Source organism: Nerophis lumbriciformis, linkage group LG30 (genome assembly GCF_033978685.3).
Source record: "Nerophis lumbriciformis linkage group LG30, RoL_Nlum_v2.1, whole genome shotgun sequence".
Classification (NCBI taxonomy): Eukaryota; Metazoa; Chordata; class Actinopteri; order Syngnathiformes; family Syngnathidae; genus Nerophis; species Nerophis lumbriciformis.
This window is the reverse complement of record NC_084577.2, coordinates 19,875,094-19,887,256: the sequence shown is the minus strand read 5'-3', so window position 1 is coordinate 19,887,256 and position 12,163 is coordinate 19,875,094. Positions and strand designations below refer to the sequence as shown.

At 37.6% G+C, this 12,163-nt stretch overlaps 1 protein-coding gene across 1 annotated transcript in view; it reads left to right on the top strand.

Moving 5' to 3' along the window:
• Positions 1–12,163, top strand: part of veph1 (ventricular zone expressed PH domain-containing 1) — a 196,653-nt gene that overhangs the window by 174,072 nt on the left and 10,418 nt on the right. The window contains exon 12 of the mRNA XM_061925970.1: positions 2,495–2,612. Within this exon, the coding sequence (XP_061781954.1) occupies positions 2,495–2,612 (118 nt within the window). The remainder of the gene's footprint in view (positions 1–2,494; positions 2,613–12,163) is intronic.

Sequence of the window (12,163 nt, the reverse complement as noted above, 5' to 3'; positions counted from 1 at the left end):
TGCAGAGTGGATACAGTTAATAATGCGAGAGTCCAGTCCATAGTTGAGCCAGCAGGGGGTCCTCTTGCATGTAAAGTTAATGTTAAAGTACCAATGATTGTCACACACACACTGGTGTGGTGAAATTATTCTCTGCATTTGACCCAATACCCTTGATCACCCCCTGGGAGGTGAGGGGAGCAGTGAGCAGCAGCGATGGCCGCGCCCGGAAATCATGTTTGGAGGTTTAACCCCCAATTCCAACCCTTGATGCTGAGTGCCAAGCAGGGAGGTAATGGGTCCCATTTTTATAGTCTTTGGTATGATTCAGCCGGGGTTTGAACTCACGACCTACCGATCTCAGGGTGGACACTCTAACAGGAGGAATGGTCCACCCTGGGTGCCATTTTGGAACAGCTCGTGCCTCCTCTGTAGAGGCTGATCCGTGGTCACCTGACAACCTCTCCATGCAGGAGAAGGGGAAAGAGCAGGGAAGAGAGACGGCAGATCAACTATCTAAGTTATCACAAAACTTTGTGTTAAATTGAGTTCAGCTCACCCTGAGCTGTCTTTGATCCTACCAAGAAGAAGGCTTGTAAAACTCCACTGTGTAGGATGGGAAGCAACATGAAAGTGTTCTGTTTCTTTGATGTATTGTAATCCACAGAAAGATTTTGTCTTGACCCGAGAACTACAAAGCGAAGAGAAAGCAGGACCTGCCCAAGCTCCAGGCACCTCTTCTACAGGTGTACGCGTTTCTCCTCATTGAGCCAAATTTAATTCTGTCTCTGTTTGATTCCTTGCTTCTTGTCTTGTTTAATAGATGTCATCAGTGTTTGAACCTGACAAGGGGTTTATTCAAAGGCTAAAGCGGGGATGGGCAAACTAAGGCCTGGTGGTCTTTTTAGGGCGCATTAAAAAAAGTCATATTATTTTTTTTTTTTTGTAAATGGAAAACACTTCCTTGTGGTCTACATAACACGTAATGGTGGTTCTTTGGTCAAAATTGTACACAAAGCGACACACTTTACGAGACGGAACATTCACCTCGCCGTACAGTTATGGCAATTTTAATATTAACAAGTGTTTTTTATACAAAAATAGGTGAAGCATATTGTTTATATGTGGTGAATGTAAGTGTGATCACATTACTTAATGCAAATACGGAAGAAAACTAAAACATTCCCGGAGTTAAGAATGCTGTTATGCGCACTGGACTGAAGTCTCCTGAGGCACAACAGGAAGTGATCCGGTGTGAGGTGTCAGGTGTCAGGTCAAACTCTGACGTGTTGTCTGATCAAAATCTCAACTGGGCTTTCAAATTTCCCGCTTCCACTTGAAGGTGTTTTTTTTTTCCAGCTTTCAGTGTGTGATGTTTGTGGCTTGTCCTGATGCTGGTCAGTTGCTAGAGATGTGACGTTCATGAACGAATCGAGTCTTTTGAATGGTTCCTTAAAGCAAATGATGAGAGCCGATTCGTGTTTGAGAGCTGTTTTTATGCACATACATAAAGCAAGGTGCGTTTATTTATAGAGCACAATTAGTGCACAAGGCAATTCTAAGTGCTTTACAGAAAAAATACAAATATGTCAAATTAAAATCAGAAAATACAATCAGACTTAATTTAAATTAAAATCAATCAGTTGTCATATGCACAATTAAATACAAGTGTTTTCAGCCTGGATTTTAACATTGCCAACGTTGAGGCCCGTCTCACATCTTCAGGAAGTCTATTCCAGATTTTCAAACTGAGACGTGTTTGGTCCAGACTCTCAGATACAATGTCAACCATTTTTAATTGATTTTGCCTATTTAAATATATTCAGTTACTTTTTTATTTGCTCTGACTATTATGGTTCATTGTTTTGATGTAAATTTAAATTATTCCGATCCACATCTTATTTTGTAAGGGCTACCAGTGATTATTTTGTTGCAAAAATAAAAAAATATATATATATCCATATATATATACATATGTATATGTATATATATATCCATATATATATATATATATATATATATATAAACCTCGACTATATATATATATACACACAAGCCAGTCTTTTGAACGGCTCTTTTTAAAAGAATGGCTCCACAAGATCCGGCTCCCTTCAAAGAGCCATACATCTCATTTTTTTATCAGTCACTTTTTTTCTACAAACTCACCTTATTTACACTGCAAATGATGTGACTTCATAGTGAGGCTTAATTGTTACCATGTGCTGCAGGTTTGCACTGATTTGTAATGAGGAGGCTCAATGTTGCCCAGTATTTTCCCACCGTACGCACACACACACACACACACACACACACACACACACACACACACACGCGATGCATATCTCGACCATGTTTAAAACGCACCCTGTGAAAGTTACATCCAGGAGAACTTTGTGTGCCAGACAGTTTTCGTTCAGTGTCCTGACTCGGTCTTTCACTTGAGTAGCGTGTTGGAAATCAAAACCGCGGTGATTTCAGTGGAAATGTCATTTACTGTTTGTGTTTCTGTCTTCAGGACCTGGACAGTCTGCAGACGCAACTGGAGGACGTTCGCTTCTTTGACCTGTTTGGCTACAGTGAAGCAGAGGGAGGGTGGCTGTGCTTCATGTGCAACAACCCGGAGAAGGCCACAGGTGCGTGCACACACACACACACACACACACACACACACACTCAGTGAAAGCAGCAGTGTTCATTGTGCGGGTCCCTTAATCACTGAATCAACTTTATTAGTTGACTTTGGACCAGTGACCACTTTGTCGTTATGATGTCATGCTTCAAAAAGTGTCTCCGTGCAGAAATCACAATAAGATTAGTGTGTGTGTGTGTGTGTGTGTGTGTGTGTGTGTGTGTGTGTGTGTGTGTGTGTGTGTGTGTGTGTGTGTGTGTGTGTGTGTGTGTGTGTGTGGGTGGGTGGGTGTGTGTTCTTGTATTTATACCCTTCTTGAGACATCAACAAGGAAAAGTACCTTCCATATGAGGACCGGTGAAAAAGTTAGGACATAAATCATGGTCCCAATACGGAAAACCATTGCATCCAACAGAGAATGTCTCATTTGCACCCCTGGTGGTGAAATCTATCAAAATTGGGGTGGTCCCAAAAAGGAGGGATTTTTCAAATTGACTGTGTCGGTTTTAAAAGTGGTTCCCCTCTGGCCAACATATGTAATAACAAGTGTGTGTAAGAAATTGAAATGCGCGCCCTTTGGCCAAAATGTATTTTTTTTAAAACATACTGTAATAACTTATAGTAAATAATGAACATTAAGAACCAATTAAAAACAAACAAATGTAAAAAAAATAACTAAAAGCTTACTTTTTTTATATTATATTATTAATGTTGTAAATACAAATCTTTATATATCTAGAAAGGGTGGTCCTAAAGAGGTAGGCATTTTTCGGAGGTCTCAAGAAGGTAACAAATACGTGTGTGTGTGTGGGGGGGGGGTGTTCTTGTATTTCTACCCTTCTTGAGACATCAACAAGGAAAAGTACCTTCCATATGAGGAGCGGTGAACAAATTAGGACATAAATCATGGTCCCACTACGGAAAACCATTGCATCCAATAGAGAATGTCTCATTTGCACCCCTGGTGGTGAAATCTATCAAAATTGGGGTGGTCCCAAAAAGGAGGGATTTTTCAAATTGACTGTGTGTCGGTTTTAAAAGTGCTCCCCCTCTGGTCAACATATGAAATGACAAGTGTGTGTAAGAAATGGAAATGTGCCCCCTTTGGCCAAAATTAATTAAAAAAAATAAAAAATCAATATGTATATAGAGACATACTGTAATAACTTGAAGTAAATTAAATATGATTAAAAAACAATTATAAACAAATAAATTCAACAACAAAAAAATTAACAAGTTGGGACCAAAATTATGGTCCCAATACGGAAAACCATTGCATCTAATAGAGAATGTCTCATTTGCACCCCTGTTGGTGAAATTTATCAACATTAGGGTGGTCCCAAAAAGGAGGGAATTTTCAAATTGACTGTTTTAAAAGTGCTCCCCCTGTGGTCAACATATGAAATAACAAGTGTGTGTAAAAATTTGAAGCGCTCCCCCTCTGGCCAACATATGTAATAACAAGTGTGTGTAAGAAATTGAAATGCGCCACTTTTGGACAATATTAGTTTGAAAAAAAAATTTTTTACATATACATACTGTAATAACTTATAGTAGATAATAAAGGTTAAAAACCAATTAAAAACAAAAAAATTACAAAAAATAACTAAAAGCTTACCTTTTTTACATTTGCATAGTATGTATATATTATTAATGTTGTAAATACAAATCTTTATATATCTGAAAAGGATGATCCTAAAGAGGTAGGCATTTTTCGGAGGTCTCAAGAAGGTAACAAATGCAAGAGTGTGTGTGTGTGTGTGTGTGTGTGTGTGTGTGTGTGTGTGTGTGTGTGTGTGTGTGTGTGTGTGTGTGTGTGTGTGTGTGTGATTTTGGCAAAGACGATGCACATGCAAGCAAAATGTGATGATGTCTCCATCTCCTTTTTGCAGCATGTATTGCATAATGTGTGGTATCAATATTCACCACACGACAGTCAAACGGTGGCGACGTGATCAACAGGTCTCTACTTTTGGTGTAAGCTGTAGTTTCAAAAGTCACTCAGGCCTCTGTTGTTACCCCCCCGTGACCTTCAGCCCCCTCGGGCAGACATTTCCACGTCAGTCAAACCACAGAGCGATGACACAAACCGGCAAATTCTCATTTGTCTGCTGTCGCCAAACTGATATTTCTTTCAAGTTGGTGCAATTAAGTCCCTCACTTATTTACGAGCCAACATGGACGCGTCTGAGAGTTGTCCACGTTGCATTTCGACCAGAGGGGTTTTTGTGGAAACGATTGTAAATTGCTCAACGGGAACTGACAGGAAACAATGAACACTTTGTTTTGAGGGATGGGGAAATGTACACGACTATTTTGTCAAGGTTTATAATTTATTTGTAGCGCCCTTTTTCATGCCAGAACATTTTGGACAAGTCGAAACAATAACATGGACGGCATGTCCATGAAAGAAAGCCTCAATCAACGATGTCATCCTGGAAGTGAAATGTGGAAACATTTGTATTTATGTTGGTGAACACTGTCCAAGTGTACGTGGAGTATTGGAGTTATTATGGCTGCTCACGGGGATTCTTCTCCAATTTAGGATTTTCTCAAGACCCCAAAAGGTCTTGTTTTTGAAAAGTTTGGGAACTAAAGACCTTGTGTTTGGACTGTCACGTGTCCGTCAAGTAAACTACAGCAATACTTCAATTTCCGATGATTTCGGGTGTAAAATTAAGATTATCGTTTCGAATTTTAATTATCGGAAAATCGTGATTACCTCTTCATAGAGTGCAGCGGTTTTTAAACCGCACCCACCAAATTTTTGAAAAAATAAATAAGTTTACATATTTATTAGTCGAACCGGTCAATAAGTCGTAGATATATATACAAAGTATTTTATAAATGTTTGTGTACACACCTTAATTGTTTCCAAACAGTATCAGTAAAACGGCTGATCAAACAAAACAGAAGTCATCGTCATGGACCCACTAGCTGCGGAAGCTAGCTCTTCAATCATCTAAACCTGGGGGTCCCCAAACTACGGCCTTAATTGTTTCCAAACAGTGTCTGTAACACAGCAGTAAAACGGCTGATCAAACAAAACAGAAGTCATCGTCATGGACCCACTAGCTGCAGAAGCTAGGTCTTCAATCATCTAAACCTGGGCGTCCCCAAACTACGGCCTTAATTGTTTCCAAACAGTGTCTGTAACACAGCAGTAAAACGGTTGATCAAACAAAACAGAAGTCATCGTCATGGACCCACTAGCTGCGGAAGCTAGCTCTTCAATCATCTAAATCTGGGGGTCCCCAAACTACGGCCCGTCAGCGTCCAAAATCCGGCCCGCGGGAAGTTCCAAGTTAAAAAGAAATGTGTGTGTGTGTGTGTGTGTGTGTGTGTGTGTGTGTGTGTGTGTGTGTGTGTGTATGTATGTATGTATGTATATATATATATATATATATATATATATATATATGTATATAAATATGTGTATATATATATATATATATATATATATGTATATACATATATATATATATATATATATATACATATGTATATATGTGTATATATATATATATGTATACATATACATATATGTATATATGTGTATATATATGTATGTATATATATATATTTATATATATATGTATATATATATATATGTATATATACATATATGTGTGTATATATATATATATATATATATATATATATATATATATATATATATATTAAACATTGGCAGCTCAGACACCAGAATATTATTGTACAAAATAAAATTGGTTACCTCCCCCCCCCCCCCCCCCCCCCCCATTTACAGTAATGCACTGTAAATACAATGACCATAAATTTTACTGTAAAAAATAAAATTAAAAAATGGCAGCTCAATTGCCAGAATTTTACCTTAAAATTAAACTTGTAGCATTTTTCCATTTACAGTAATATACTGTAAAAATGATTGTAGATTTTACTGTAGAAAAAAACAAAGACAAAAAAATCTGGCAGCTTGGTGGCCAAAATTTTTACCTTAGAATTAAAATGGTAGCCTCATTAAATTTTTTATTTGAATTTTGTAATTCACTGTAAAATTCCAGCAACTGTAAGTAGTAGTAAATTATATTTATCTAGCGCTTTTCTCTAGTGACTCAAAGCGCTTTACATAGTGAAACCCAATATCTAAGTTACATTTAAACCAGTGTGGGTGGCACTGGGAGTAGGTGGGTAAAGTGTCTTGCCCAAGGACACAACGGAAGTGACTAGGATGGCAGAAGCCGGGATCAAACCTGGAACCCTCAAGTTGCTGGCACGGCCGCTCTACCAACCGAGCTATACCGCCCCAAAAACTGAGCTGCCAGTTTTTAAAATCCAAAAGTATATTTTACATTGTCTTAATCACAAAGATTATTATCAATTCTTGGATCAGGCTCATTACAAAAATTAATACTAATCAAATATACTGACGGGACCGGAAAATGTTACAATTATGCAGTTCTTCATTTAAAATTTTTTTTAATAAATTAATGATAAATAATAATATTTATGTTTTTAAATATACTCTCAAAAAAAGTAAGGTGGAAAGGAAAATACAGCTTTACCACTTTAGTTATATTTTTAGCACTTAAGAAACATCTTTATGACATTAGCTCCAGACTTCTACTGTCTGATATTGTCATTACTGCCACAAGTGGTGAAAGAATGTATTACAACTGAATATGGCTGCGGCCTGTACTGACCACAGCTGAGAAGCAGATTTTTTGGCGGCCTTCTAGGAACTGTGGTTCTCAAACTTTTAGTACCACCTCAGAAAACACTTGGCTCTCCAAGTGCTACCATAATGACCAACATCAAAATACAGTAGCGTTGTAGGCCTAAGTATTCATTAAAAACAAGGCAGAGGTTTTACAAAACCCAAAACCAGCGAAGTTGGCACGTTGTGTAAATTGTAAATAAAAAACGATCCTTTTCAACTTATAATTCTTTCTTTCTTTCTTTAGTTTATTTCGAACATGAACACACTTACAGCATAATCCATCACACAATTTCATATCATTTCATTTTACATCATGCCTGAAAAGGAGTAGGAAGAAGCAATGCTTATTTAATCCTACCCCTTTCCCACTTCAGAGCGTTTACAAATATATAGAATCATTTACTGACCATTTTATATAATACAATAACATCTATGAATTAGTATACACAACAGTTTTGTAATATTTAGTTAATTAGTTCAGTCATTATTAACATACTGAGATGAAGAATATCTTATTTTCAATAAGGTAATTCAAATTGAATAGACTGCAAAGACAAGATATTTAACATTCGAACTGGAAAACTAAATTTTTTGCAAATATTAGCTAATTTGGAAATTGATGCCCGCAACATATTTCCAAAAAGCTGGCACAAGTGGCAAAAAAGACGGAGAAAGTTGAGGAATGCTCGTCGAACACTTATTTGGAACATCCCACAGGTGAACAGGCTAATTGGGAACAGGTGGGTGCCATGATTGGGTATAAAAGCAGCTTCCATGAAATGCTCAGTCCTTCACAAACAAGGATGGGGCGAGGGTCACCACTTTGTGAACAAATGCGTGAGCAAATTGTTTAAGAACAACATTTCTCAACCAGCTATTGCAAGGAATTTAGGGATTTCACCATCTACGGTTGGTAATATCATCAAAAGGTTCAGAGAATCTGGAGAAATCACTGCACATAAGCGATAACATTACGGACCTTGGCAGTACTGCATCAAAAAGCAACATCAGTGTGTAAAGGATATCACCACTTGGGCTCAGGAACACTTCAGAAAACCACTGTCAGTAACTACAGTCCGTCACTACATCTGTAAGTGCAAGTTAAAACTCTACTATGCAAAGCAAAAGCCATTTATCAACAACACCCAGAAATGCCGCCGGCTTCACTGGGCCCGAGCTCATCTTAGATGGACTGATGCAACTTATGGTTAAAAAAAAACACTGCAGTAGATGACACACTGTTGTGTAGTACAAGCCAAAAAGCTGTTCTGGTTCCCATAAAAATGCTACTTGGCAGCATCCATGCTAATCTCCATATCAAATCTGTGCTGGCACGGATGTTCTGGCAGGTTCCGCCATGGCAGCAATGTATATGGCGTCGACTTCAGTGAGTCACACGCAGCTCCGATGTGTACATGCAGTCAGTTAGAGGTGGAGCACGGACGTGCATTACTGCGACTCCATGATGTTTTATGATAAAACGTTTAAGGAGCGGAATGTCTTTGAAGAGAGCGGTAACGAGCAGGTTTGCAGGAGGGTGGGGGGGACAGTCGCTATTTTCTTTTGTGTCTGCTTACCGTCAGTGCATTGACACGCCGCCGAGCCATCCAGCCATCTTTTTGCTACTGTGACCTAACCATCTGACTTCAGGCGACACCCATTTATCACTTCCTAAATACAGAAGTGTACTGCTGACCACCAAAGTCAAACCTAATGTTCTAATGATGTCATGGTTTTGCCTCACTGCAAAAACTGAAACCTAAGTAAGATTAAATATCTCAAATAAGGGTGATATTTGCTTATTTTCCGTCTGATAAGATAATTCTTCTCACTAAGCAGATTTTATGTTAGTGTTTTACTTGTTTTAAGGGTTTTGGTCCTAAATGATCTCAGTAAGATATTACAGCTTGTTGCTGAGATTTGATGACCTATATTGAGTAAAATAAACTAGAATATCAAGTGTTGCAAAGCTGTGTCATCAACACTCACAAGTATAAAACGACTTTTTTAAAGTAATAATTTCTTACTTCAAGCATGAAAAAAAAAATCATGATGCCGAGCGCATATCATTGTCATGTCTGTGTAATCATGTTTTGTCTTAGTCATGTTTTGTTTAGTTATTGGACTTTTTAGTTTCTGGCTTTTCACTCCCTTGTCTTGTTTCTATGATTACCCCATTAGTTTCACCTGTTCCACGTTTGGACTCATTGTGCACTTTTTTGTCACCATAGCAACCATTAGTTTTCACCTGTCACGTCACGCACCTGTTTCACGTTTTGAGTCACGCACCTGTTTTCGTTAATCATGTCTATAGTATTTAAGTTCATTGTTTTCAGTTTGTCGTTCTGACGACATTCTCACATTTATGCTCTGTACATTTCTGACACTTGTTTTCATGTGCATCCTTCATGCTGCTACTTTTGTCCAAGCCAAGTAAGTTTTTGTTTATTAATGCTATAGTCTTTTGGTTTCATAGTTTATTCTCCGCCACTGTGCGCGCTTTTCGTATGCACTTTTTTTTTATATATTAAATAAATCATGTACCTTCATTCCCGTCTCGCCCGAGCCAACTTTCCGTTGCATCCCGGAAAAGCAAACACCTAGGACCAAGTCATGACAATCATTACGTCGAGATAATAGCACTAGCATTTACTTAACCTCTTAAGACCCAAGCTGTTTGTTTACATGCTTTTTTTTATTTCTCTTTGCTATTAAGGCTTATTGAACCCTAATTAGAATAAAAACTAAAAATCATCCTTTTATATTAGACATTTAAAAACTAATAATAGAACTTCAAAATGGACCCTGAAGTAAATAGGTCAGTGTTTTTCAAACCTAATATTGTTTGGCTGATTTCACTTGATCAAACTTTTTCGAACATTCCATGCTACAAAAAAATACAAATATGTATGATATTGTATCGGATCAATATCGGCCAATATGGGTGTTGGAAGCATACTTGCCAACCTTGAGACCTCCGATTTCGGGAGGTGGGGCGGGGCGTGGTCGGGGGAGGGGGGCGGGGGGGGCGGTTGGGGGCGTGGTTAAGAGGGGAGGAGTATCTTGACAGCTAGAATTCACCAAGTCAAGTATTTCATACATATATATATATATATATACATATATATATATATAATAAAATAAATATATATCCTGAAAATATGCAAACAAAACTGTGTTTAGATAATTGATACTTCAAACTTGCATAAATAAATCTTAAGGAATATAACATAACTTGGCTTCTGAGAGCTTCAAAATGTAATGAATAAAATGCTAAAGTTGTTGATAAACAAGCAATTATTTTAATAATTAAATATGGTCATTTTAAATGAAATTATTATGATAATTTAAAATTAATTATTTCAAATATGTTTATTTTAATTCTATGGCTGGATGTAATAAGGAGTCAGAAAAAATACAAATAAAAAAACAATTAATTTTGATGTTTTTAGCAAAATATAGTAAAAATGTATTTAGTTTTTTTGGGTTTTTTTAATTAATAAATATATTTATTTTTAGGTAAGATAAACATAATAATACAATTTATCTCTAGTCTGGATGATTTAGTTCTTGTCACCCTGTTGTCCTCCCGTTGTGAAAAAAGGCTGTCCTCACCCAGGTCCGCATGGAGCTGGAGGGGGCGTGGCCTCCAGCTCCGGCTGAAAATCGGGAGATTTTCGGGAGAGGCGCTGAATTTCGGGAGGGTTGGCAAGTATGGTTGGAAGTGAACAACATGTATCGCACTATAAAATGCTACAACGTATACAAGCCCTGTCTTGCACTCCCAATTCATCAAAACGAAACAAAAATGATCATTTGTCATTCTTTAACTTGAATTCATTGAAATATTGATTATTTTCCAGATATTTGTCATCTTTATGTATATTCCTAGCATTTTCTTTGAAATTATTGACATGACCTTTTAAAGTAATACAAATTTAGTTTTGTCAAGCTCCGTGTTTTCCCAAAGATACATTTCCAACATGGCGTGATGACGTTTATGGCCTGCAGCGTGTGACTGATGGTGTTGAGGTCTGCGTGTCAACTTGAGAGACGACCTCAGACTTCACGCTTGACAGATGATTATTCTTGTCGGCAACACAATCCATTTTTCTCTTCTACTTTTTTTTTTGCAAAAAACGCTTTTGTGTTTTTCGGTGTGTACACACACAGGCTAAATTGGGGAATTTTTTTTGGAGGCTCCAATAATACATTTTCACACTTTTTTATTACACCATACCGCAGTGTTTTTCAACCTTTTCTGAGCCAAGGCACATTTTATTCATTTAAAAAAACTCCCGAGGTACACCACCAGCAGAAATCATTGAAAAATGCAAACTCAGCAGCCGATATTGACAATGAAAAGTTGTTTTCGCAATTGTTGGATATGATTTTAAACCATAACCAAGCATGCATCAGTATAGCTCTTGTTTCAAAGTAGGTGTAATGTCACCACCTGTCACATCACGCCGTGACTTATTTTGAGGTTTTTGACGTTTTCCTGTGTGTAGTGTTTTAGTTCTTGTCTTACGCTCCTAATTTGGTGGATTTTTCTCTTTTTTTGGTATTATTCTGTAGCAGTTTTATGTCTTCCTAAGCACCTGCTTAGTTTTGGCAATCAATACTATTTAAGTTGTGCAGACACTATCCTTCTTTGTGGGGACATTGTTGTCATGTCATGTCATGTACGGATGTACTTTGGGGACGCCGTCTGCTCCACGCGCTGTAAGTCTTTGCTGTTGTCCAGCATTCTGTTTTTGTTTACTTTGCAGCAAGTTCAGTTTTAGTTTCGTTTTGCATAGCCTTCCCCAAGCTTCAATGCCTTTTCTTAGCGGCACTCGCATTTCGTTTATTTT